We start from the raw sequence: 26524 nt of genomic DNA on the forward strand, positions 1-26524 counted from the left end.
CTTTGGCAAAGTTTAAAAATTTGAATAGCTCAGATCACAACCAGACTGGTTGGGTTCCAGGCTAAATCGATGTATGTCAAATTCTTCGTAGAATCGATGTATAATACATACAAAATACAGAATGTCGAATTTGAAATTTGTTTTTTGAGTGAGCTAGTTAATGACATTTTTTTTCCTTAAACCCGAGCCAGTTAAAAATGCAGTTTATTTTAATTTCAAAAACTTGTAACTTTTTATTTAAACAGTGGGCGCGTTGTTTTGTTTGTCATTACTTTTCATACACTTTTCGTCATGTCACGCTCGTATATGTACAAAAGAATACCAATGCTTAGGACGAATCTAATAATAGTTATGCACATACGTTCGTATTTATTTATATTAAAATATCTGCCAATTCTCGATTTGTACAATTCGATTTACACGTATTTGTAGAACATATAGGGGTTTAGGGGTACATGTATATATATATTTACAGCTAGATATTAGACATAGTTTTAGGGATCTGCTCCTCAGCTAGGTGTTAGACATAGTTTAGAAACCTCTTCGCCTCCATCCGGCTCCTCTGCTATAGGAAATTTGTTTGCTGAAATTGATTTTACGTAGTTAGGGTTCCTCTTCCTTGATAGATGTTGTTTGGGGCGTCGTCATCGCGCTGTCTGCGGTAGTGGTGGGGAAGAGCTTGGAGGTGAGGGTCCTCTTGAGCTCCATGATCGGCTGCGAGTCCTCCTCCTCCTGGTCTCTGCTGGACGATGGTGCTGCCGTGTCAGCCGCCGATGTTGCTGGCGCATGGTCCACCTCCTCCTGTGAGGATGTGGGCGTGTCCCGCGACGAGGAGCACGAACTGGACGCCGATGTTGCGGTTGACTGGTGCTGCTGCTGCTGCTGTTGGTCGTGCTGCTGCTGCTGTTGTTGCTGCTGCGTGACCTTGCCCATGAAGCTGCGTATCTCCTCGAAATAGGATTCTTCAGTGGGATTCTCGCAGAATCTGCGTATGCAGTGCATCCTTTCGCTCACGCCCGACAGGGCGCTCAAGGACACCGCATCCGACTCGTGCTTCTTGAGGTGCCTGTCCAGATTAGTCTGTTGGCCGAAGCATCGCTCGCATATCTCACACTTGAAGGGTCGCTCCTTGTTATGGATATTCCGCACATGGCGCTGCAGATTCGAGGATATGCTAAAGGAACGTTCGCAGTATTTGCATTTGTAGGGCTGCTCGCCCGTGTGCGTTCGCAGATGCCGCGTCAGGTTCGCCGATCTCGGAAAGACTTTTCCGCAAAACTTGCAGGTGTAGCGATCCTTGTTGCGTTGCGGCAAGTTGGTCGTAGCATTGCCCCCGGTGGCAGCTGTTCTGGCCTTGTTTTTCCGCCGCGTCTGATAGTCCTGCAGTTGCGGATGCGGCAGGACCGGCGACAACTTCGGGTTCGGATGAGGCAGCTCCAGTTGCAATTGCTCTGTGGGCGGTGGCCAGGTGAGCTCGCATTTCTTGAGCGGGTGCCGGAACGGGAAATCGGCGCCCGTCGGACTACTTGAGGCCGCCGGACTGGTCACCTTGCCCGGCAAAACCCCAGCGAACACATTGCGATACTGCAAGGGCAAGTTCTTGGTCATGGCTTCTAGGAGTGTGGGATGTACGGCGGGTATCGAACATTGCGGTGGTGTTAAGGGCGGTGCGTTGGGTGGTCCACCGCCTCCTCCTCCTCCTCCACCACCGCCACCTGCACCACCCTCTCTCAAGGCCCTTAGCATTTTGCGGCTCATATCAAAGCCCAGGTCAGCCAGCGAAGCTGCGATATGGTTGTTGTTCAGCTCCTTCTCCTTTTGCTGAGCCACCGCCAGTTCACTGGCGAACATGATCAGGTTGCTGTTCTCATCCTCCATGGGTCCTTGATCCACCAGGTCCGTCTTCCGCTTGTGTGCCAACCGCAGATCCAACGGCTGATCGAAACTGCTTCTCCGCTTGCCCTTGGCATGGTGATTTAAGGTCTGGTGTTGCTGGTGGGAGTGTTGGTGCTGCAGCCGCCCAGTTGTCGTTGCCGACGTCGTCGTCGGCGACGTTGATGACGAGGATGTGGCCGCCACCGCCGCTGAGGAGGCCAGATCATAAGGTACGTGTGATATATACGATGTGGGTATTAATCCTAAGGCAGGGTATACGCAGCCCTGTTTCGGGCTAGGAAGCATCTTTCTTGGTGAGTGGTCTTTCTCTCTCATAACTCTCATAAGTCGCGAACGGGCGGTAACCGAGTTTTTCCTCCGTTTTCCTGCGTTATCCCCTTGAATTCGATTGATTGATTGATTGATTGGTGGACTTGTAGGTTGTAGGTTTTAGGTTTTGTGCTCGCTTTTTCGACTTTCAATGCGTCTGCTGCCAACGATACTCAGAATGATTCTGTTTCAGAATTGCCTTTGACTTACAGAGATTATGTACCTGAAAGGAAAAGCAAATGTTTGCTGATTAATAAGATTATAAGTCTATTTTAAACACAAATCATAGGCCTATCATTGTTGACGGCACTCTACTTAGTGACGAAGCGCACCACGAGAGTGTGTGAAGCCAATCAATCGAAAGGTAGCGCAAAAATTATAGGATCATTCGGGACCAATTTCTTTAAATTTCAGCTAGTGTGATGATTCATGATTCGTCACAAAACTGAATTTCACAAACTTTTTATATCGTTTAATAACAATTAGTTCTAAAAAGTTTGATATTAAGATATAACTGGATATATATCAAGATGTACTGTGGCCTATACCTATAACTTTTCATTAGACCTAACAAATTCATTCAAAAGCTTTGTTTACTTGGACCCAAAAGAAGGCAAGTGCTTACACCCATTGCCGAAATTAAAATCCAATTCTAGACTAATAAACCCAGTTCCCTGGTGCGTCACACAGTTCGACTTTTCGCAGCTGTGTAGATCGGACTATATGTTCTTTACTATCATTATGTTTAAGGTAATTCCATGTACGTCATTAAGCGGCCTGGCGACACACCAACCCATCTAATAATAGTACAGTGTCGACTGTTCGGCAACCCAAAGAACATCTTTTTGGACCATTTTCTGGTTTTCTTCTCATTTTAATGGATTCTTTTGCCGCAATGCCAAAAAGTTCGAAAAGGAAGGGGGCCGCCGAAATGTTTAAACAATTGTTCTATTGTCTGTTGTTTTAGGGTGGAAAAATACTTGAAAACTGACAAGAAAAAGAAGTCATGAAAATTAACAAAAACCTTAACGGTATCTAGAGTGACGATTATGTAAGACAAACAGACGGGCAGACAAACATCTAAGCACACACCTCCAAGGGGGTGGTGAGGGGCAGCCCATGGGTAGGAAGTGGGGTACAGTGGCACCTCGTGTGGAGGTCGTTCAACATCGCCTGAAGGTGCGTGCGAGGCAGCGGAAAATGCGTGGGCTTTCAAGAAGGAGGGTGGGTTACACTGCGCAAAAACAAGGACTAAGTGTGAAGATTTTGAAATTGCATATCAATCATATCAATCATATTATTAACGCAATAAGCAATCAAATCATTTAAGAGCTGTAGCTTTATAAAATTAAAATATGCTTAGTGTAAAGTAAATCCTAGTTATATATTTTTCATTGTATTTATGTTTAGTACGCATTTTTGTGCTGTGCATAAGCTGAAGCTCGACTCTGGGCAGATGGCACGCCAAGAATAGACCTTAAAGAGATCCCCAACTCCACGGCTTATCATGTGAACCGAGCTCAACGGCAACAGCAAGTAAAGTTGCATATTTGCAAACTGCAGCAGCAACAGCGACTGCAGCAACTGCAACAACTGCTGCAACAGCAACAACTTTAACAGACAACTTGCATTCAGGTGGGCGCGTTGATCTATGGAGCTCTGTTCTCCTATCTAGAACAGAATTTTTCATGAGACATTTTCGTGGGTTGCTGCTGTCGTCGCTGATGTGGCTGTTGTTTTTGTTGCAACTCGTTGTTGTTGTTGCAGCATTTAGCGATCGTCTGGCGACAACAAATTGCCTTCTGTTGTTGTTGCTGACTGGCTGGCTGGCTGGCCGTGTTGCCAAAAAGTTAATTAGCCGCATTTGCTGCCTTTGATTTGTTGTCTGCGGTGTTATGGAGTCGAAAATGATTGTTGCAGAATTGTAATTAGAGCTTGAGAACGCGTGGAAAGATTGCAGCGTTCATAAATGCAACGATCAGGTGTTTTTTATGAATCGTTTAAGATTTCGGAAGATAAAATTACACCTAACTCTGTTTGTAAAAAGTAAGTTAATTGGAATTTTAAAAGTCTGGAAATTATTTACTTAGTGAGGCCTACAAACTAAGCTTTACTTTGCTAATCTAATCGGTTAACAAATATTTAAAAATTAGTTGGCATTATCAACATATTTTTCTTCTATTTGCTTAGCTGGTAAAGAAATTGTCGGTTTATAGTCGAGCCGAAACGAGTTCGAGCCAATTGAAGATGGCAAAATATGAAAGTTAGTATCGTCTTAAATGAATTACGGGGTAATAAACAAATTGGTCTTGTATGCAATACTTTTTCAGGTTGTAACATTATAGTATCATATATTTTATGGCTAAGGATCAAGATATATATAACCTATCAAGTTGGGAACAGTATTTGTTAGCTGTAGCGAACATGATTCTTCATAATGAATGAATTTCAACCTGACCGCGGCAATTAAGCCCGTGTTGCACCTGAAGCGTCAACACCTTTCATGTGACTTTGCCCGTCAAAAGTAAAATCTCGCCGCCGCCCAAATCCCAAACCGCTCTCCACTGTCCAAAAGCCGCGATGTGTTTTATAATTTGTTGCAAACGTGCCAAAGCGGTTGACAATTATAGCCGACTCCTCAGCTGGACGCCACTGCATCATCATCAGCGACGCGATCATCGCAGCGATGGTCACCTTTGAGCGGATGCCTGCGAAAGCCGGGAAGAAAATAATAAAATAACAAAAAAAAAAAAAGAAACCAATTAAAGAGTAACAGAGTTTTAGCCGAGCGACAGTGGACGACAACAACGGGAGCAATGAAGCAAACAGTTCAAGAAACGGACGGTGAAGGTACGGATACAGATTCAGATACACAGGTACGTGCGGCTGCAGATGCACAGCGAAAAAGCCACAGATACAGATACGAATGCGAGTACCAACCGAATCCCGCAAGCGGCGTCGCATGTTGCAAAGAAAAGTGAAATCAAAGTTGTAAAACCGCGAAAAACGCAGTCAGGCAGACAGGCGATGGGGATGGCGATGGCGATGGCGACGATGGAAAACGGCGCTCCAGATTGGCAAAAATGTCCAGCGGAGGAGATGTTGTTGTCGTTGACAATGTTGCTGGTACGGGATTGCAGTTGCAACTGCAACTGCACTGAGGAAATAGCCCAGCGCCACCATTACTGTGGCCAAAAATATTGAAGTGTTATTTGCAACCACCATGTTCTCATTTAAAACCGATTTTTTATGATATCAACTAGATACCAAATATAATTTTTTGAAGAGCTAAAAGAAATACAATCCTTCTCAATAAAAATTCAAATCATAGATATTTGTGGCACAAGAAATGACTTATTTGAGCTGAAGCTGAAGGCTTGCATTAATGTTTTTGTGCATTAATATTTTAAAATTTGTAAAGCGGTTTAGATGTTTTCATTGTACTTAATACATGGATTTTTCCTCAGTGCTGTACTGCAATTGAAGCATAGTTATAGAGCGAATCGTACGAGTAGCCCCAAATTAACTTTGTCAAATTTCAGACGAACCCCCGTCATCAGCAGCGGCATGGTGATTATTAAATGCTGGCCTGGCCGCATAATTATCGTGCTAATCATGACAATCAGTCGACGCAGTCGCGCTTCAGCAGCGGCAATAGCAAGAGCCAAAAGCATAATCAAGCGCAACAAAACCACAACCAGGGCCCAGACTGCGACTTGGCTAAAAGGAAAACCGAGCCAAAGCCGGCGACACAATGAAAAACGAGAGTAAAATCTCCAAAGCAAGCCGCTCACTGAAATGGAAAATTAAACCTCGTTACATCAGTCCAAGCAGCAGCAACATCGCAACATCGCAGCATCGCAGCATCAGCAACAACTGCACACAGCAACTTGCAACTGGCAGTGGCGACAACAACAAATATTCGCTGCCAGGATAGCGGCTCACACACACTCGTGCACACTCTCTAACGAGGCAATGGCAACCTGATACCAAAAGCGTCACAACAAACACAACATGCAACGACAAACAAACAAACAAACAAACAAGCAAGCAAACAAACAGAGAAGCAAAAAGACAGAGACACGCACGAGCAATAAAGCCAATGCGAAAAATGCCTCAGATAGAAGAGATTAATACGCGAGATCATTCACAAGATCATCGCAGGCATTTATTGGTTGACTAGATATTTTACCAATCCGAAGAATATCGAAAAATGCAGATATGCGAGCGGCAGCATCAGCAAGTTAAGATAAGCTTGCGATTTAATAAGTCACTGATATCTTAATGGATTGCATTTAGTACGTTAACACTCAATGCGCAAATACAAGTTTTCCTTTTATATAAAGTCTTTTGCATTTCATTTATATTTATTGAGCCATCATTAAAGTGATGACAAGATATAATTACCTATGACCACCCTTGTGTATGTTAGTTTATGCTTAATGCAAACTGAATTGTTGAAGTTGAAACTTCTAAATTGTTTTCCCCAAGTTAACTGGGCCAAATTTGATGATTCTTGCACCTGCTGGTCGTAAAATCCCCAGCAAGATCTGCTCTCTAACCCGGGCATACGTAAGTAATGGCCTGTCAGGAACAGGGGTCCTCAAACTGAAAGCCCCAAGATGCCCAAGTTGCTGTGGCGAACTGTGCAACTCATCAACGAGAGCAACTTCTGCAGCAGCAACATGCAGCAGCCGCAGATGTTGCATTAGCTGCCATGGATGCGTTTTTGGGGAGTCAGCCGATGATGACGATGGCGATAATGATGATGACGCTATGGCTGGAGCTGGAGCTGGAGCTGGGACTGTAGTGCCATCTGAACCACTTTTTCCCCGCTGGACACAACAAGTGCAGCAGCAGCAGCAGCAGCGACAGTTGCAACAGAGAGCAAACACATCTCCAAATCACGTTGTGCTGTGGTCGCCGCCGTCCATCGTCGTCGTTACATATCTGGTTGTCTAGATTGGCTGCAACTCGTCGTCAGGTGAAATAAAAAGTGAGAGTGACATCGGAAATTGTTTCAATTTTCCAAACGAAACCAACAAACTAGCAGCTAGCTAAAAGTTGCCGCAATTGCAATTGCCATCGTCATCGGATAGGCAACTTGAGCAGCCAGCCAGCCAGCCGGTCGGTTGGTCGGTCGTTGGTCCGTCCGCCAAATGAATGAATGTCGAAAAGTGTATCGAAAAGCATTTTTCTACGTATGCCAGCCAGCCAGCAAGTGCTTTCCCAATGCTCCAAAAAATCGAGGGAAAAATGAAGAGGAAAACTAAAATAAAAAAAAAATAAAAACAAAAATTAAAACACAGACCAGTTGGCTGCCTCGCCGCTGGCTGACTGCATCCTGTTGTTTGTTATAGTTTGCGATGTTTTATTTCTTACTTTATCTTTATATAACTAGCACACATGCAGACGATCAACCAGTTAACTCAGCTCTGGCTAAATGCTCAGCCTAAATAATTGAGATTTTCTTCCCCCCCGCCGCCTTATTCCCCCTCATTTGCTCTTTTTTTTTTTTTTGAGGTGCAAAAATCAGTTTAGTTTAGCCAGTCTTGGGCAATTTTATGTCCCTCTAAGCTTGGAGCCTCTCTTTCGCACCGGATCATTTGTAAATGACGGACAAACGGACAACTGGACGTACGGACAAACGGACATACGGACAAACTGGAGCCCATAAATTTGTGTTTAGCGGGTCTTCGGATTTTACTTTTATTGCCAGCGAGCTGGGCAAATGTTTGGAATGCATGAAATACAGCTCAATTGAATTTCGGAGGTGCCAGTTTAGAGCCCAGAGATAATCAATGGCCGCACTTGGTAATTATCGGTGGACGGGATTGATTTATAGCGATTTGCCTGGTTTAAATATTTGCCAGAGCCAAAGGCTCAGCCATTCGGCTGATTCGTGTGCGATAAAGCTTATATTCAACTATATCCAACTCATGCGAGGTGATAAAAGTAAATACTTTCAAAAGTGCAATAATTGTTTTCGGGATTTCCACTCCTGTGTGTTTGCTTAGAGCACTTTTCAAGTGAACATTTTATTGTAAAAGGAGTAAAACAAAATTTAAGTATGTTTGATGTTAGACGAGATGGAGCATAAATTTCATACAGTAGTTGTAGTCCATCGAGAGCTGTATTTGCGAGTGGTGGCTTAAATTTTTAAAGATCCTACACACTTGGACATAAAATAAAGTTAGCAGTATGTATTGCCGATAGCTGAGCCACTAAAAAATGGAACAATTTGAAAGTACTCGTTTTAATGGTAATGGCAATGGCAGCGCGTTAAGTTGGCAGTGTGCCATTTGCTTCAGAGGGAATGTAAACGGGACCGCCCTGAATGGAACTAATGAAGGCTCCTAACTATTAACTAATTGAAAGGCAACGAAGCCAAATGTGCATCCAGATGGCCAGATGTGCATCCGTATATCAGACAGCCGCCGCGACATCCACCCACCGAAACAGAAATAGCCGAACGAACATCCAGCTAACTGGCCGAGCCAAAAAGAGTGAATGGCGAAATTTTTGAAAGTGCCCATATGACCAGGCTAACGGCTAACGGCAAACGGACACCGGGCCCAAAAACACACAAAATAAAGCACAGTACAAACACTCATCCAGGCAAGGTATTCAAATACTTAATTGAAAAAGCAGCCGCGTAATAATGCCACATTTCACGATTCCATCGCGCGAAGCGAAGCGGAGTGGAGCAGTTCACAAATCAGGCAAAATAAAATTAAATAGGATTGGGAGCGGGGGGAATAAACTGCTCCATTTGATTGCCTAAACGTTTTCAACAGCTCAGCATTTTTGATGCAATTAATTAGATTTTTATTTCTTCATTCCAGCCAGCTGGTAAAGTGCCAGTGTGGGCACATACATACACACTCATATATCGATGGGAGCAGTTTGATTTCGATTTATTACCACACACTCGAAGCGGGCCAAATGATACAATTATTTATAAAGCCACATTTGCAGACACATCCAAGCCAGTCAAGCTTGTTCTAGTTGAAAGCGATAGCCAAACTGCAACTCCTCCTCGGCCAGTTTTCTGCTAACTGTTTGCTTTTCGTTTGTCATATAAGCTCCATTAAACCATCGAAATAGAAGCAGCAGCCCAGGGGCCGAAGAAAGAAGCAAAAATACAAATAGAAAAAGAAAAAAAAAATTGAAAAGAAACCATATCAACATTCACATCATAAGTAAACCAGTTTGCACCTGAGAGAGGAAGAAGAAAGTTGTCTTGGCCATTTTTGTGTGTTTGCACTGCGCTGCCCCAAGACTCTGTTTTTTTTATAACTCTATGTATATATTGCAATTTATACCTATATATACTAACTGCCGGACTCGGAGGAGCCTGCGATCTAGCGGGCGTTGGAACAATGGAGCTGGGGCCAAAAAAAGGAAACCTAACTGTAACATGGCAGGCTACGAGCTCCTTTTTTTGGCCATAAGCATGAAATATTGCGCACATCCAAAGTGTCCACATGTCGCTGCGATCCGCGGCAGGCCTAATTATATTGCCGCCGATCCGATCCGATCCGCTCCGATCCGAAGCGGTCCAAGTGGGGGCTTGAGCCGCAACCTATCATTGCCTGACACATGCTACCGTTCAAACACGTGCGCCGCGACACAAAACAACAAGAAGCACAAAACACCGAGCAAGCAACACCAAACAACAAACAAAGCAAAAGCAACAACAAAGCTGGCAACAGTCAACAACAACGACAACCAGTGGCAGGCGCAACAATAACAAAAGCAGTAGCCAGGCCAACAGAATGAGGGGGGATGGGAGGTATTCCACTAGGTGGAATGGTCGAAGATGGAATACACTAGGTGGGTGTACTTTACCCAAAAACTACAATCCTGTCCTGTTGCCTATGATGGTTTTCCCAATCTTAGGACACTGTGCTCTTACATAATTATCACTCGATGTGTTGTTGCTCTGGCTATTCCCTATTTAAGTTTTCCACATCGGTAACGACAATCTTCAGCAGCAGCAATCGTAATCATTATCAAAGCATCTTAATATGCATGCGGGCATCTACTTCACTTCACTCTCTCCAAGGAAGTGTATCATCAGTAGCCACGGCAGCAACGGCCCCTCTAACAACAGTACCAATCAAAGAGCAAATACCGATCTGGCTCGGACTTAGGCGGCCTAAAGTGAAAGTGCTCCAATTGACGATGCAGCCAACGATGCTGGGGCTGAGACTGGGTGAGACTGGACCCTGGCTTCATCTGCGGATGCGGCCAAGTGCCTTGACTCCTCCTCGATGTGCAGTCGCTGCACACTTGCTGACAAGTTGTTTGTGTCCACGCTGCACCCTCCTCTAAGCTGCGCCACCCAGCCGACTAACCACCCATCCATCCATCTCATCACCCAGCCTCTCTCCACTTCAGCACACGAAACCACTACACTAACAAACGACTTTTGGAATATCCCTATATCCGTTAATAAGCATGATTTAAGGACGATCACCTTGTCCTACAGTAGCAAGGTCACACTAGACTTAAGTGTGACCAGCCTTTAATTTAATTCAAACACTTTTTAGTGTGTGTTGACTTATCTTGACTTCGTTGTATTTTCTCAGTGCATCGCACACTGCGGAATAATTGCCATGACTGAAAGCTTCAAGTGCGCCGCTATTAGCTCGCTGGCAATCACAATTGACGGCTCCAGTGTTGGTCAATTGCCTGAAGACCTGGGCCTCGAGGTTTCTGCTAGTGAACAAAATGGTATTTCCTTCCGGTCAACACAAAAAGGAAAACACACCCGAACGAACAGCTATTGTTTAATTGGTAAGCGTGAGCGTTGAAGTGCAAGATGCAAAGAAGCTGGTTATCATTCACAAAATTGCATGCATTAGGGCGCATTAAGTTATAATGGCTGAAGAGGCTTGTGATTGGATATTAAGTGATTTAGCTTGCCACATGGCAGAACACTCCCATTAGCATATAATTTTATTCAATAGAGGGGATTTGCTGGAATTTGCATGCGATAACTAAGATATTTCTACGAGATGTTAACGAGTTATCAAGAGGAAGAGAGGTTATTGGATATGGGACGGCTTTATTCAAGATTGATGAACGAGAAAACAATTTTGCAATTTGGTAGCAGTTTAAGCAATTTTGTAGCAGTTCTTGAAATATTTGAAACTGCTGCAGATTCCTATAAATTATCCAATCTTACATATTTTATTACCGCTGCCTGTTAAAATTCCTAAGCCATTTTTTTTTGTTCAAACCCAAACCGGAAACCACACATCTCCAGTAAACCAGCAACGGAATCGTTTAAAATTTGCTCAAGTTATAGCCAAGGGCGAGCTGGCAAATCAGGCCTTAATTCATTCCGCCAACTCATCATCTGCCAAAAACTCCCTTTGGCACATGTTGGAACCACCAGCTTACGACCGCAAACGAGGCACTTCCATGTCAACCCACAATTCAGATCGTGCCACACTCCGAAAGAAACAAAAAAAAAGAAAAAAAACTGAAACCAAACCACGCGAATTCTTCCGAAATTGCCCACAAACTAGCCCACTTAGGATCCGACAATGGAACCACATCTTCCATGCCTCCTATGCCAATATCTAGAGCGTAAGTCGCTGTCATCAAAGGCGAAATTCACAAAGTCGAGAAGTTAGGAGCTGGCCAAATCCAAATCCATAGCCATATATCCATATAGTACACCTGCTGTCTGTGCGGAATGGGTTCCCATATATCATCGTCTGCTAAACAATATGCCAAAAGCTAAATGCGATACAATTATCAGAGGCCGAGATAGACGTTTTTTAATTTTTTTGCCATTTTTTCAGCTCTTTTTGTCGTCTTGAAAAATGCGAATTTTCACACACATGCGATGGGCGGGGGGAGGGAATTTAAGATTCAATGCGATGTGATTACATATTATGTGCAGTTGTTGTTGTTAGTGCTGCTGCCTTTGTCTGCCGAGTTTTATGGTCCAAGGTTAAATGCTTTGAAAATGAAGCTGAAAAGCAAGAAAAGAGCCAAGAAAGAAGGCAGAGACACACAAAACTTGGTGACTTTTGTCTGGGATTTTTGAGATGTGTTTTTTCCTATTTTTTTCATTTTTTTCGATGGCGGCGGGGTGGTTCATTTGATTTGCAGTGAATATTAAAGCAATTTGTGGGATTATTTCCTATTGTAATCAACGCGACGCTCCGGTTGTGTTTACTCATCTCATCAGCCGAACAACGTCTCCAAAGTTGTGGTTATTTCGGTTTGGAGCACATTTTTGTAGTTTTTCTTTTCGTTTTTGGCTTTTGGTCAACTCATTTTCAAGTACAAGTTACGCTTCTCCGAAATCAATGCACTTTTGCCCTTAGGCTTGAATTTCTCGACACTGATGCGAGGGGCATGAAAATTGGCCCCATTAAAAAGTTACATTTCTATGAAAATATTTCAATTTCGATTTCCTACCTATTTCTTGGCATCAGAATTGGCTCCAGAAATCTCTGCCCCTTTACACCTTTTTCATTACCAATACACACACAAGCACACGCACACTCGTTCACAATTAATTAAAGCTCTCATTGCATTCAAGGTTATCTTTGGAAGCGCTATGTTGTTCAGTTGGTTAATTTACAGCTTTAAATTAGTGTAGTTTACTTTCAAAACACTTTACTTTTGCTTTCAAAATATGCGTTGCTGTTGCTGCAAATGGGTGGGGTAATCATTAAGTTGTTTAAGTAGATTTTCTGCGCTGTTAAGGTTTGATCTCGACAAAACGCTCTCTACCTACCTACTATACTCGTATACTTGGCTATATGGCTATAAACGGGGTCTAGAGAAAGAGAATTAGCGCCGCCGAGTTGCAGAAGCCAGATGAGATGGTGGCTCGATAGGATCGATGATTGGCAACTGGGCTCCATCGAAAGGTGTGGCCAGGGCATTGTGATTGATCTCGAACACATTTAGAATGTGATTTAAATTGATGATCTGATCTCATCGGTGGCTCTTGCGCTTTTGCTGTTGTGAGATTTGTGGTAGGGGTCGCGTAATCATAGGAGTCGCGTGGAGAATGGATGTGTTGATCAAGAAGTAAGGTATTTGCAGATAAATTATATATGAGTCTGTTTTATGTGGAATAAGGATATGAGGATATTTCTTAGTTACATGAAGATGTTTATGCAAATTACAGTTCCTGAAGCCTGAAAAGATTGGACAATCTTCAGATAGATTCAATCGTATTTTTAGAATTTACTTGCTTTTGATTGTGGAAATTATACACTTTATTTTCATCGTGGATATTAACAATTTGATGAGCTTATTTCTAAACTTTGCTCGAGCTAATCATTCTCTCGACCTTTCTCTGTTCCCACCAGCTGCCTTTTAGACCAGGCCAAACTCGATAGTTCACTATCTCCCCGTGTGCATATATTATAAGTACTAATAGCATATCTGGAGCTATTTAGCATTCGGCGCATGTGTTTGTTTTTATTTTTGCCGAGGCGATCCATTTAAGCTGCGGCCGACTGTCGCTCCAATTAAAATACAACTCATCTCCTGGGCCGCATTTGCAAATTGTTGCATTGCAAATTGCGCCTTACATAAGTCAGGGCGAGGCATCTATGTAAAACTCTGTTATTGAGTTGTCTACGGTCTTGGATTTGGTGCAAGTCTATTGCTGCACCGAAAGAAATGTGTATCCTAGATTATTAAGATAAGATCACACTGCTTATTACCCATTTAGTTAATTTAAAGTGTTATATCGATAGGAGCACATAATGTACTTAACTAATTTATTTGATATTTGAAAAGTTTTGTTGCTACGAGTAAATAACAACATTTTATGGCAATTAATTTTGCTTAGTGTGCTCCCAGCTCTGTGGCTCCTTTTGCCCGATTTTCCTAGGCTTTTCATTTAATCGATTTGCGTATTTCGGGCAGCAGTAATGGCTCCACAAACTTTCATTGTCCCCGCCGCTTTTTCCCCGATTTGAATGTGGATTAAGTGTATTCCGAGCCAAGACTTTGTATAGCCTAAAGTGATTTGCTTTTCAGATTGCGCCGCTCTGCGGTTATCGAAGTCACCGTCACCATCATCATCATCACCGTCGTCATCGAAAAGCCAACGAAAATAGAGTTTAAATTGAAAAATACACGTAAATATAGATAGATAGAGAGAGAGGGCCTGAGCTGGCCAGAAAGAGAGGGCAACTGAAATCAGCGCACATTCCGTTCGCAGCCAGCAAAATGTGTAACGCAATCAAAGCCATCGCTTCCGGTTTAAGGCGCAATTAACTACCTTGGATTACGCTCTTGCCAGTGGGCAACCAGCTCCTCCTCCCCTGCGATTCCCACTGCAATTGGCGGTGGGAGCTTTGTAGTGCCCGTTCGGACTGGGGACCCGACTTTGCTATATATAGCGTCATGGCCATCATTTCGCAGATTATCTCTGAAGCATTTCATTTCATTTCATTTCACTCGATTTACTTCCTTTCGGGCCAACTCGCACTTTAATTGGCATTTTAATGCCGTAAACAAATTATTCACTGCCCCCGAACGATCAAGTGTCATAATTTCTTTTCGCCACCTCAGTGAAACGGGCTGTGTGTGAATTTGTGCGAAAGTTTTTCATGGTCCCTAACAATGCTTGGTTTATTGCAATTTAGTTGCTATTTTCCAGCCAGCTCATAATAGTTCGAGCATTAGCTACATATTTGAAGACTATAATAGAAGAAACGGCTGTCCAATTTGTAGTTTGAACATTTTAGATACATAAAGTAATAACCTAGTGTTTCAAATTAAACCTGTTAACTGAACGTCTTATTCAAAATATTACTTATGGGAAGTAGATGAATGTATCTCTTCACACAATCTAAATTGGACCTCGCCTTTTGAGAACTTCATTGAACTGTCCGCAGACCATCGATTCGTCACTTCTTCGCTTTACTTCGTGTTCCTCGCCTAATGATCTAATGGTCTAATAGTTTATTTCATTACTGGGGCTCTGGAACAGGGACTGGCTTCTATCAACCTGTCTGGCTTTTTGGCCACTCACTAACCTCCAAACGTTTAATTAATGATCTGTTGTTTCTGCTGTTTCGGGCGCTTCTTTTACGCCCATCTGCCACCGCACTCCCAAAAAAAAAAAAAAGAAAAGGAAAAAATCTGTATCCAACCGACCGACCATCGACTTCTATTTAAAATTAAATTAACCTGCTTAATTTGCCCCCACCCCTCGTTACTCCTCCTCTGCGATGGACGCGCCCAAAACATTCACTCCAAAACGAGGGGCGAAAAAAAATCGAAAGGCGCTACTAATCGCCCCAATGCCTACGGATTCAATGTATCTGCATCTGGCGGATACATGCGGCCGATTTCCGTGCATTTAACGCATAAACGCTTTTTGGACACTTTTATTCCGTTCGGGGATTATCATTATCGCCGCTGCTACCCTTTCGCCCTTCACCATTTCGATTCGATTTTGATCGCTCAATTAGCGTAAAAGTAACATGTCAAACCTATTAATCACTTTCGAAAATAAGGCACAACACTCTTCTTGGGCTAAGGAAACAATCGAATTTATAGAAAATACATTCCATGCTCGCTCGGTGGGCCAATAGTGCGTGAATCTAGGCGTAGCCAAAAGGGAAATATTATATAATTTATTTTTTCTTTTGATTGCCAAATTAAAAAGTGTTTCCGTGTCTGTGTGCGCGGACAACTCTATTTCGCTCGCCCCGTCTTTTTGGCCTGGCTAAATCTTAATGCCGCCCCACGAAATCGCTGCGTCATTACTCGAACTTCAATTTCATTCATTCATCAATTACAATACAAGAAAAATACAGTTTCGAGCGTTGGAAGCCTTGAATCTTTCGAATACGTGTCTGCGGATCGCGAGGCAGCCAGATACAAAAACTAAAATTCATCTATCAACTTTTTGTTGGTGGTAAATGTTCCTGAGTTGACATTAAGTCTAATATTTGTTGATCCTGTGATGGTGCTTATTGTAATCAATTAAATTAAGCTGTAGTGGTTCATTAGAGTTTTAAAATTCATTTAGTAAGCGTAAAAGGCAGGAAGGTTTCTTGGATATTGTGGTACTATGTATGTTCATTTGAGATATTCTAAGGTGTTTATATATTGTTTTTTGCCCCTCTGAAAAAGTATCTTAGCATCTTTTGCTTAGCCTATTCAGATTCCTTTTCCATATCACCAGCCATGTACATATATCTTTCAACTTACATGCTTGATATTTCTGATCGCTTTGGTAGCATCGATTTGCCAGCCTCTTCTAGTTTATTGAGCAGCTTTGCTCTAATTGCACAACTCGTTGTCGTTGTTGTTGGTATAAAATCCGCACGGATATCCGTTGGCCGCTGGCAGGAAGAAATCACCATTTGAGCACCGTTTGGCTATTGCAGCGTATTTTTCTCTCTCGGCCTTACGGATGTTGATAGCTCGACTGGCATTGGCTGCTATACAAATTTGATCTTCTGGTGGTTATAGTTGTTGCTTCAGCTGGTTTTTGTTGTTGTCGCAGTGGAGCGTAAGTCATCCTGTGATCGGGCCAAGATATAAGATATATATGCATATATCTAGCTTTGATATCCGATGGCGCGTGGGAATTTCAGTTTAGGCGGTATTTTTCAGATGGATTTAAGTTTGTATAGGATAGTCTTCAGGTAGTTTTTTATAGCAGAAAATAGCTTTGTACAAGTTTTAATAAATATTGTCTGGCTGCCAATATTCGTATTATCAATCAAATGTAGTCAACGGTAAAAGATGTCGATTGAATGTATTTAATAAATTATTGTATTTAACACTTTTGGATTTATGGTAATTAGGAGCTTTAGTTGTACGTATATACGAGGGAAGTTGCCACTTTGAGATATAGGTATATTTTACTGATCTTTTTACACTTTTTACAATCACTCGCGTTGGCCAGTTCGGTCTGATTTATGATACAAGTTACTTAGAATTACTTTTTATTATATGTATGTATATTTCTATTTAATTCGTTTTAATTGGCGAGCTGTTCTCCCCGGAGTTGACATCGATCCCCGGCCAAGCCGCTTCGATCCAATCTCACCGCACTTCCCAGTCGTTTCAGTTTCCTCTCGACGATCGCTCAGCCCGGGCTATAATCTTTTCAATTTTATAATTTCATTATGGATTGTCTGTTTAATGTCTGCCCATAATCATCAGCCTGTACACATGTCTCGGTGGCATTTGTTGTTGATTTCCGTGCAGCTCGGCTGGGATCACTTTGCATTTACGCGCTGTCACAATTTGCATTAATTGGATCTAAGCGAGTAGTTATCATTGATTTAGCACCGATCTCTGGTATATATAGGCCATAGATATGCATCGCTGTGTGTAAGTGTTTTAATATCACATCATCCACGTACTGGGCGTAGTCCATAAAATTCCTAAGCAATTTGTGATTTCATTTGTGTGAGGAGCATAAATTGTACGTTTTATTCGAGATTTGCAGCAAAGTTGTATAGATTTATTGTCTATAGGAGGATTCGAGTTTGGAGATAGTTTCTTTTTGTTTTTGTCTAGGATGAAAGTGACACAGTTAGGAATTTGCATTTGCATATACTTTTAATTTACACATAACATATATTTTGTATTTAGGATGTATCCTTAAGCGATCCTATCTTCACTTCACTGTAAACGGTAACGCTTCATTTTGAATGTTTTACCGTTATCACCGATCGCATGGCGTTACGTCTTACGACCGCTTTACGTAGTGGATCTCTTCTGCTCAGCGTTACGTGCTGCTGTTTTTCCGACAAAAGCGACAACACGACCAATAGCTTTGAGACCGTCTCACGGACTGATGATAGACCCAGTCGCAGTCGCAGCTTCAGTTTTCGATTTCCTAATAACGAAAAGCTAAGAAAAGAGCAGCAGCACAGCTCAGAAACATAACAGAAGGAAAAAACGCAAAATAGACGACGTCTTCGGCGAGTGTATGGGTGCTCTGAATGAATACACAACGATAAAAGACCGATCCCCGATCCCCCAGTGATGATTCCACTTCCACGCGAGACTCACAATCCACAGCGTCGGCAGCGACGCCAGCTGCACCAGCGACGCCAGCAGAGGCAGCGACCGAGGCAGAGGCAGAGGCCTAGGCAACGATGCAATAAATCGAAGCTAATACACTTCTTTCTTAATGTAGAGCGATCCAGCGAACGTGCTCACACCGATACACGAACACATGCAAAGATGCTCTGGCCTAGACGAGTTTCGAACGGTAAATGAGGGGCCGCCAGCCGAGCGATCCGCGCGATGCATCCTGCCTGGTTTTACTCAATGAAAATTCCAAAAGCGCTAGACCTGCATCCAAAAACTGGGTGGAGATCTTCCGCCCCAGCGACGAACAGAGAGCCGAGCTCAAGACCCGAACCCGAACCAAAGCCGATCTCGTGGCCGCTCCACTTGGGTTCCACAAACGCCGAGATACTGTATCTGAAAAGTGAGCGTGAAGCAGTCGCCGCTGGAAGCTCGAGCAGGCCACAAGCGGACAACATTCTAGTAACTTGGGGAGGGAGAGGTGCACCGAAAGAAAAATAGATTACTTGTGGGTTAATTGGGGCGATTTTTGTTTAAGGATACACGGAAATGTATCTTTTGAATTTAATTTTAAGATGCATTCATTCTTTAAAACAGATTCACCTTGCTTTCTTAGGCTTTAATTGAATCTACACGTTATAGATTTGATCAGTATTTAATTATTTTACATAGCTGCTGGGATAATCACACTTAAAACTCTATTGTAAATTATTATAAACTATGATAATATACTCTTGGCGAAAATTAACGAAGTAGGAAAGACAAAATGGTTAGTACCAAATGTGTAGAAATCCGAATGAAGTCTTTTGTAGACTTATTTCTTTCTCCTTGTCAAGAAATATCTCATCGTTTCTCTGTGTGCACACTCTTTAGGGGAATGGGAAAGTTCAACGGGTTCTTTCACTGATCGCAGATTAACATACGGTCAGAGAAGGGTCTCTGGTCTTAACTTGTGTGTCCTACTTGGCACGAGACTGGAATCGGGCATTTTCAATGTCCATGTCCATGTTCAAGACCATGTCATGTGCCTTCTTCTTGGCCACTTCACACAGCTGCAACAGCAACAGCAGCAGCAATTGCAACTGCAACTGCAGCAGCAATAGCTGCAGCAGCAGCAACTGCAACTCTTGATGTTGCTGCGGTGCCTGGCTGCTGTTGCTGTTGCACGAAATCGATCAAATCAAAAATGACTTTGTGAAGTGACTAACTGCCTAACTGCCAGCTGCCGTTGCTAGTTGCTGTTGCAAGTTGCTGATGTTGCTGCTGCCGCTGCTCCGGCCGCTGCGGCTGTCTAACAGTAGCTTGGCTGCTTTGATTTTTTGGCGCAAGTCCAAGTCCAAGAGCATGGACATACAACACTTCAAAATGAAAGCACATTCCCTTGTAGAAATTTTACCGTTACAGGTACAGCGCACCCCATGCACATCAGGTCGTTTGTCCACAGTCCGCGGTCCGCAGTCCCCAGTCCGCACTGTCCATTTCTCCACTGCCATCATGCTGATGATCGGCCAGGCCAACACTTGGCAGCTTTATGGCTCAGATATTTGCAAATCTCCAGGTTCCGCAGCATCTTGAGCTGTTATTGTAGCTGTTCTCCTCTTGTTATTCTAGCTGATGATCTGCCATCATCTTCATCCCGCCAAGAGGAAGCTGCGAAGGCCGAGATACCCACTCTCCTCGACGCTCTCATCTTTCACAGCGTCGGCCGCGTGCCATGGTCGTTGGTTATTTATTTGAGTCAATGAGTTCACAACTATTTTTCTATTTTTCCTTAATGGCCTTTCCTTTTTCCACCCGCTCCCGCTTTCCACGCGATGTCCGCACAGCATTTTCCTTCGATCGCTTGGCTGCTTTTCCGGGCAGGGAAGCGCCTTGTTGTCTTCGCTTGATTGATGCTTTGATAATATGAAGTCGGCTGGCTTGTATTTTGGGCCTCTGTGGCCAAAAGGATTGTTATGATGGCCGGTGTGCTGCAAATGAGTTCAATTGAAGATTATCTTTTATTAATTAGCGTGGCGGAGGAATGTGGGTCAACGATGGAATTCAGTTGGATGATTGGGGCATCCTTTGTGGAGTGATTGGAATTGGGTGGTGGAATGCGGAGGAGATTGACGGTGAAATGCCGGAACTTTGGTCATGAGAAAGTGTTTGATTGATGAAAAAATAGATGGGGGGAAGATATATTCATTAGTTCAATTCAGTTAGAATAAATTCTTGTGTACTATTTCATGTTATTGCACGAATAAGATATGTTGTATGTGAAAATGAGTGCACCACACCTTGAATAAATACCTCCATCTGATATCCCCTTGAGTTATGTAGTATTTAATTACTTAGTTTTTCTCCCATCAAAGCTCTGTTCGCCATCGATGATCGCCATGCTCGGAACCTTGTCAACACAAATCATGTTCTGTGGAGCGAAGAATTTCCTGATTAACTTCACCTGGGCAGGTACATAAATACCACCATAGTTATAAACACCGCATAGCTCCGATTGGCAGCAATATACATATAGGAAATTAGCATAAGGCCGATCGATTCGCATAAGTCAGGCACGATGCCACGGAGATTGGGCATAATTAAAATGTTCATATAAAATAATTAACCATACGCAAATACACATGCAAAGTGCCGCTGTTAAATGGCTAAATAAACGTTTAGTTTATGGCTTATACCTTTTAACTAAACGAGACAACAACAGTTAAGCCGAATAAACAGTTTGATAAATTTATGCGAGCTGCGACAAAAAAAAAACGGAAAAATAAATAAAAGAGCAAAATAATAAACGCGAAACTATAGCAGCTATAGCAACTTATTTTTTAAAGAGTGTTTAGGAGAGCTTTAACACCTCAGCGCCCCCAACGCCGTCCCCTTTTCGCCCCCTTAACCCTTCAACGGCAGCTGCTGCACATAATTGGCCCGCAACTGGAGAAAAACAACAACATGGAGCGATCGTAAACATTTATTTTTCGTTTGGTTGTTGCAGGTGTGGCGGTTTATGCGCGTGTGTGGTGTATCTGTGTGTGTGTGTGGAAGACCCGCCCGCCTTTGGACCGCCGGTGTTGTTGTTGTTTTTGCTGCCGCCGCTGGCGAGTTTTTGTTTAAACGTTTTCAAATCGCACAGCGAATGAAAACGAAAGAAAAAATGAAACACATCGAAAGTGAGCATATAACGAAGCGCTACCCGGCAATGTTGTCGACGTATCAGAGCGCTCGTAGTGCCCCCATCCGATCCCCCATATACCACGCCATACACACTATACCCGCCGCAGTCGCCACATCACATCACGTACTGCCCCCCGTCCGATCCGATCCGATCTGATCCCCTCCACTATTTCCGAGAGACTTTGCATGGCCGGTCGACCGGCCGACGACCATCGTATGGCACATCGGGCCGCAATCGTACACTTCAATGATATAAATAATATTTAAAAAAATCATATTTGAAAACATTGGTGTTCTAAAAGTCGTATGAAAGAAATACTTCAAAGAACTTGAAGGATATGTTTGCTTTAAAATTATTGACACTATAATAATTGATAATCATATATAATCAAGCCAACAAAATCCATCTGCTGTAAACAATCTTTCGTAACACAAATAATTATAATAATAATAATAATAATAATAATCTGTAATATCTAATTGTTAATCACTGTATTTATATTTTAAATAATGGTAAATAATGCTGTAACTTAATACCTAAGTAAATATTAAAGAAGAAGAAGAAGAAAGCCCAAGCAGCTATATCAATTGTGGCATAAGTTTAAAACTTTTGTCTACAATGTTAAAATAAATAAATAAATAGTATCACAATAAAGACAGCCTTTGTTAATTGTATATAAATATATTGAATAAAAAGAACAATAAAAATATTTCATAATACACCCCAACACAGTGTTCGAAATTTGAGTTAATAAAAGCTAATTTTAAGCAATTGGTAACTGAAATTGATAGTATTATTTTTCGGTGCATGGAGTCGGCTTTATACGCGCTGGTGGCCACCATGGTTGTCGGTTCCACATTGCACCACTGGGTTTTAAAAGCGAAGAGTGTGCCCCAGCTGAAAAGATTCAGTTGGGTGGCTATCTGCCAGGAATGTGGAATGGCGGCAAAGAGACGAGCCGTAACGAACATGGCTATCTTTACGGCACCCAGCACTTTTAACTTTAATGGAAAGTCAAAGAAAACCTCCTAATGCAATGTTGGTTAGCTTAGGACACAAAAGTTTTTAAGACAATCCTGAAGCGCCTGAATTCCTTAAATTTAAGGCTTTCCATATTTTGAAATATTTTTAAAGCAGACCAGCACATCCCTAAGATACAAAGTCTGGAATTTATTGAATTTTTATGAAGTTCATATGTTTCGACATCGTCTTTATATCAGAATATTAAAAGAATTTAAAGTACGTAACCTGGCCAGAAATAAAAATCAGATGTTTGACACCCAGACACCTAAGAACTATTTTACGTCATACTTACTATTTATTCTTTTTTTAATTCCATAAATAGATCAACCTTTTTCTGAACGAACCCACATCTAGCACGTATTTTTCTATTCTTCTTGCTCAACACGAGCTATCTGTTTCTGCAGAACTGTGGCACTCTTTATGTACACAAAAACAGTGGGCATACACACACTTACGTAGTCGGGCATTCTACAATTGGCTCATTTGAGAATCGCTTGTTGCGTATCCAGAGCCAGAGACCTTCCCCTGTTTCCCAGATACAGATACATTCGGGCCACAGATACGGATACAGCGGCGAACGGCGGTCGTAGTTTGTCGTCGTGTTGTCGTCGTTCGTTTCTAATTATACGATAGGAGCGCTATGAGCCATGAAACGTGCGAGGTCTGACCTTCTCGCAGAGCCTGCTGCCTTCGACTATATTGCACCAGTACATATTACAGTATATTGTATATTGTATCTCGACCTGGGCATGGGCATGGGCCTGCATCTGTATCTGTATCTCTGAGCCTCCGAATGCATCTGGCCGCCTTGTACTCGCAGGCGATTATTAAATTTTCAGCGTTTGGCCGGCAAAAGGCTTCTGTGGTAGCAGCTGTTATTAACTTGGGCGCTTGCCTCTTACATATTTAATTATTTGGGCGGGCCAGGTCTTTGAATTCTTGGGCGGGCCGGGACACTTGGCCTAATGCTTTCGGCCACAGCCCAGCCCAATGACCAACCTATTGGCCTTAATATCCGCTGTCGATCTGTCCATCTCTCGTCGTTGTGACTTGTTTAATTGTTAGCGATTAACTGCCGTTAGGTGCTCGATTATAAAGATATATTATGAAGAAACTCCTTCTGCAATCAACCTTTGGTTAGCCAAAAAATACTTTGTGGTTTTATAATTACCATGTAATTTATGAAACATAAAGATATTATTCTCATAGCCAATTTATTTTCATGTTTCTAATATACATTGCCGGTTGGATTAGTTTATACATTTTTCTCACAAGCCTACAAATCTAATTTTTTTCTTTTTACACCTTTTACATCTTGTGGTCCCATACGATTCCACGACCCACCTCTGACGATCCACTGTTCAATTGCTTTCCCAACGATCCATCTTTACCCATGTCACCGATTTGCCGATCCCCCACAACCGTCCACTGAAGATTAACCAAAGCGAAGAGCGCGACAAAAAAAGAAATAGAAATCTGATATATTTGTCTAACATCTTCGGCATTAAGCTCACCCCCAGCTCAAAAACGCGAGATTTCCGCATTAGAAACGATTTTTTAATTATTATTTTCAGACGCCTACACGCAAAACCGAAACTCGATGGCTTCGAGTGGATGCTCTGCTCAAATGTCAGGCTTATTAATACAACAGCACCAACAGATCTCTTCAAGCTTCAAGTGCCGGGGATTTGTGGCTGGGGTACGAGATGCGAGATCCGAGATGCGAGATCGAGTTGAGGACGCTGTGCATCTTTATGTGGGAGTGCGGGCTCCATTGATGACACGTCATTTGCTGGCATAGACATCTTCGTCAAATGTGTTAAGTTGCGCTAAGAGGGAAAACGAAAACAGGTCTTCCAGTTCAACGGCAAGAGTGTCAGTAAAATGTCATGGAAAGCCACTTAGCTGGGAGTTTTTGATTTTCGATTTTTTTTCTGAATCGGATTCGCAGCCTCCCCACATCCGCTATTGGAGGAAAACATATGCACGTGAAACAAGCAATCCGAATAGGTAGCGATCAAACATTTGTCAATTTTCCTGCCCGGAGGTTGGTATTTGGTATTTGGATTTTGGTGCGATTGGTTCTAGCTCGCGGGCAATGCTCAATTACGGTTTTGATTTAAATCAGTCTACTGACCCCAAAAGTTCAGCTACGGAAATTGCAAATTTAATAATTGACTGGCTCAGAAAACTGTAAAACCCAAACCAGGGGGCTTATTAATGCGATAACCTTGGCTGATTTAATTTCTGCCGTCTATTCGCTGGGCCTGTGATTATCCAGCGAACAAGAAAACCAAACCAAGCCAAGCCAAAACGAAAAAAAAAAAAACAAACAGCGACGACTTCCATAACAACAAAAGGAAAATCAAAACTTGCACAATTTCGACACTAAACGGCGATGTCTGGGCCACTCTTCGAGTGCCTCCGAGCTGCCAGTTAGTCGCATATTTAATTAAGAGATTGAGTGCCGCAAATAGTGTTGAACAATGGCCAGCACGAGTCGCATCGACACTGCGAGAAATCCCTGCGACCAAAGGGAAACGGGAATTTGCTGGCATAGTCTTAGCTCTCGGTATCCATTGTCGTTTAACAATTGGCGAAATATTCAGAGGTAAAGAAGTCTGCATGTTTTGCGAGCAAGGCTTTAGTTTCCTTGGTTTCCTCTTCCGGTTCCGGTTTTTGATTCTTGAACCTCAGAAAGCAGTTCTCGTAAATATCTCCCAGAAACTTTGTTCCCTTGGGCACTCTATTCTTAATATTAAATTTCTCTGCGTTCGGATTGAAGCATAACTCGTAGGCTGAAAAAGTGGCTCGTTGCTTAAAGGGTTCTGGAATGCAAAAACTCAGAAGGCAGTGCTTTATCAGGTTTAAGTCTTTCCGCTTTCCATCCATCACTCCAAATGCTCGTTTTCCGCCGTGGGTGAATACTATGTATCCGGTTACATGGTTTTTGTGGCACTGTTGAAGAATTATATGACAAAATTGGTTCCTTGAAATTATATGGTAAAACTTAAACTCGGTCCTCAGTTGAATATCCTCACTGAACATCCAACTATAGGACCCTCTAAATGTCATTTCTTGTTTAGTTTGGCTGCAAGATATGCAAAAACCTTAGGGTTATAATTTTGGCGTGTATGTTTGTTTTTAAACTAAATTGATTAAACTGATGATTTACGCAAAGCATGATTATTGGCATTTTTTTAAATTATCAATTATCTAACAAGAAAAGATTATAAAAATACTTTATACGAAAATATATATAAATATAAAAGTATAGCATTTTTAAACATTCACAATTTGTTTTAAATGCTTACCTTTGGATGTATCAGTGGATGTATCATCAAATTTCTTGATTATATCATCAGCAGAGTAACTTGGGAAATCTGGATCATTTATTTTCAAAAAGCCGTGAAAACTCATATACTCAAATTTCAAATCCCAATAATGTCGCTGGAACTGGTGCTCCAACCGCAGCCAGAATTCTACCTATTAGCGTACGAAATGAGTGTGCCCGAAGATTCCGATGAGGCCCTGCTTTCAGCTGTGGCCCACAAAGCCGCTGAGCTGAAGGTGTGTGGCTACATCGCGCATACGCACTGTGGCCGCAAAGTGGGCGGCGAGCTGGAGGGCAGCTCTGCTGGCCTGCAGACGATGGTCGAGTGGATGCAGGCCAGGAGCCAGGGGAACCATCTCGGGGACGGGGAGAAGATCAAAAGCCAGATGAAGGAGCCACGATTCTCGAAGTGGAAGCTGCAATCAGGGGCCCCCAAATACGATGTTTTCTTCTGCTGCTGAGTGCTGACGAGAGGAGTTGATTAAAAATCGCAAATTGCATTGGCCCCAGAATATTGTTTCGAGTGCATTTTCATCTCATAAACCATAACAATCAGTGTCGGCCGCTGCCGCTGCTGTTGCCGCTGCTGCTGCAGTTGGGCCATTGAACAATAGCCCGGCTGACTCCAAGCTGACTTTTCAAAGTCAAAAACGCGATTGTATCATCAGTATTTTTCGGGGCGCGCTCCCTGCCTCTGCCCCTGATTTTTAGTTTTTTTTTTACCATTTTCAGATTTTTCC

The 26524-nt window shown here is 42.6% G+C and overlaps 3 protein-coding genes and 1 long non-coding RNA gene across 4 annotated transcripts; 2 read left to right on the top strand and 2 right to left on the bottom strand.

Moving 5' to 3' along the window:
• Positions 1-207: 207 nt before the first annotated feature.
• Positions 208-17820, bottom strand: LOC27206499 (histone-lysine N-methyltransferase MECOM). Its single transcript, XM_016178119.3, has 2 exons — positions 16420-17820; positions 208-2428 (listed from the first exon to the last, which is right to left on the bottom strand). Exon 2 carries the CDS (start codon positions 2218-2220, stop codon positions 604-606), a length of 1617 nt encoding a protein of 538 aa, XP_016025440.1. The 5' UTR covers positions 2221-2428; positions 16420-17820; the 3' UTR covers positions 208-603.
• On the top strand, positions 17566-19005 carry LOC120284933. The gene is made up of 2 exons (XR_005544154.1): positions 17566-17647; positions 17818-19005. It is a non-coding gene; the product is annotated as an uncharacterized LOC120284933 (long non-coding RNA).
• Positions 19006-24723: 5718 nt separating this feature from the next.
• LOC27207029 lies at positions 24724-25627 on the bottom strand. The gene has a single exon (XM_016182789.3). The coding sequence runs from the start codon at positions 25523-25525 to the stop codon at positions 25037-25039; it is 489 nt and encodes a 162-aa protein (XP_016025441.2). The 5' UTR covers positions 25526-25627; the 3' UTR covers positions 24724-25036.
• Positions 25628-25826: 199 nt separating this feature from the next.
• Positions 25827-26312, top strand: LOC6732714. The gene has a single exon (XM_002079792.4). It carries the CDS (start codon positions 25895-25897, stop codon positions 26243-26245), a length of 351 nt encoding a protein of 116 aa, XP_002079828.1. The 5' UTR covers positions 25827-25894; the 3' UTR covers positions 26246-26312.
• The last annotated feature ends 212 nt before the right edge of the window (positions 26313-26524 follow it).

The sequence above is a fragment of the Drosophila simulans genome, chromosome 2L, assembly GCF_016746395.2.
Source record: "Drosophila simulans strain w501 chromosome 2L, Prin_Dsim_3.1, whole genome shotgun sequence".
Lineage (NCBI taxonomy): Eukaryota > Metazoa > Arthropoda > Insecta > Diptera > Drosophilidae > Drosophila > Drosophila simulans.

Excerpts from the sequence above, each read along its gene's own strand:
- LOC27206499 (XM_016178119.3), bottom strand. The coding sequence starts at position 2,220 with ATGAGAGTTATGAGAGAGAAAGACCACTCACCAAGAAAGATGCTTCCT.
- LOC27207029 (XM_016182789.3), bottom strand. The coding sequence starts at position 25,525 with ATGACATTTAGAGGGTCCTATAGTTGGATGTTCAGTGAGGATATTCAA.
- LOC6732714 (XM_002079792.4), top strand. The coding sequence starts at position 25,895 with ATGTCGCTGGAACTGGTGCTCCAACCGCAGCCAGAATTCTACCTATTA.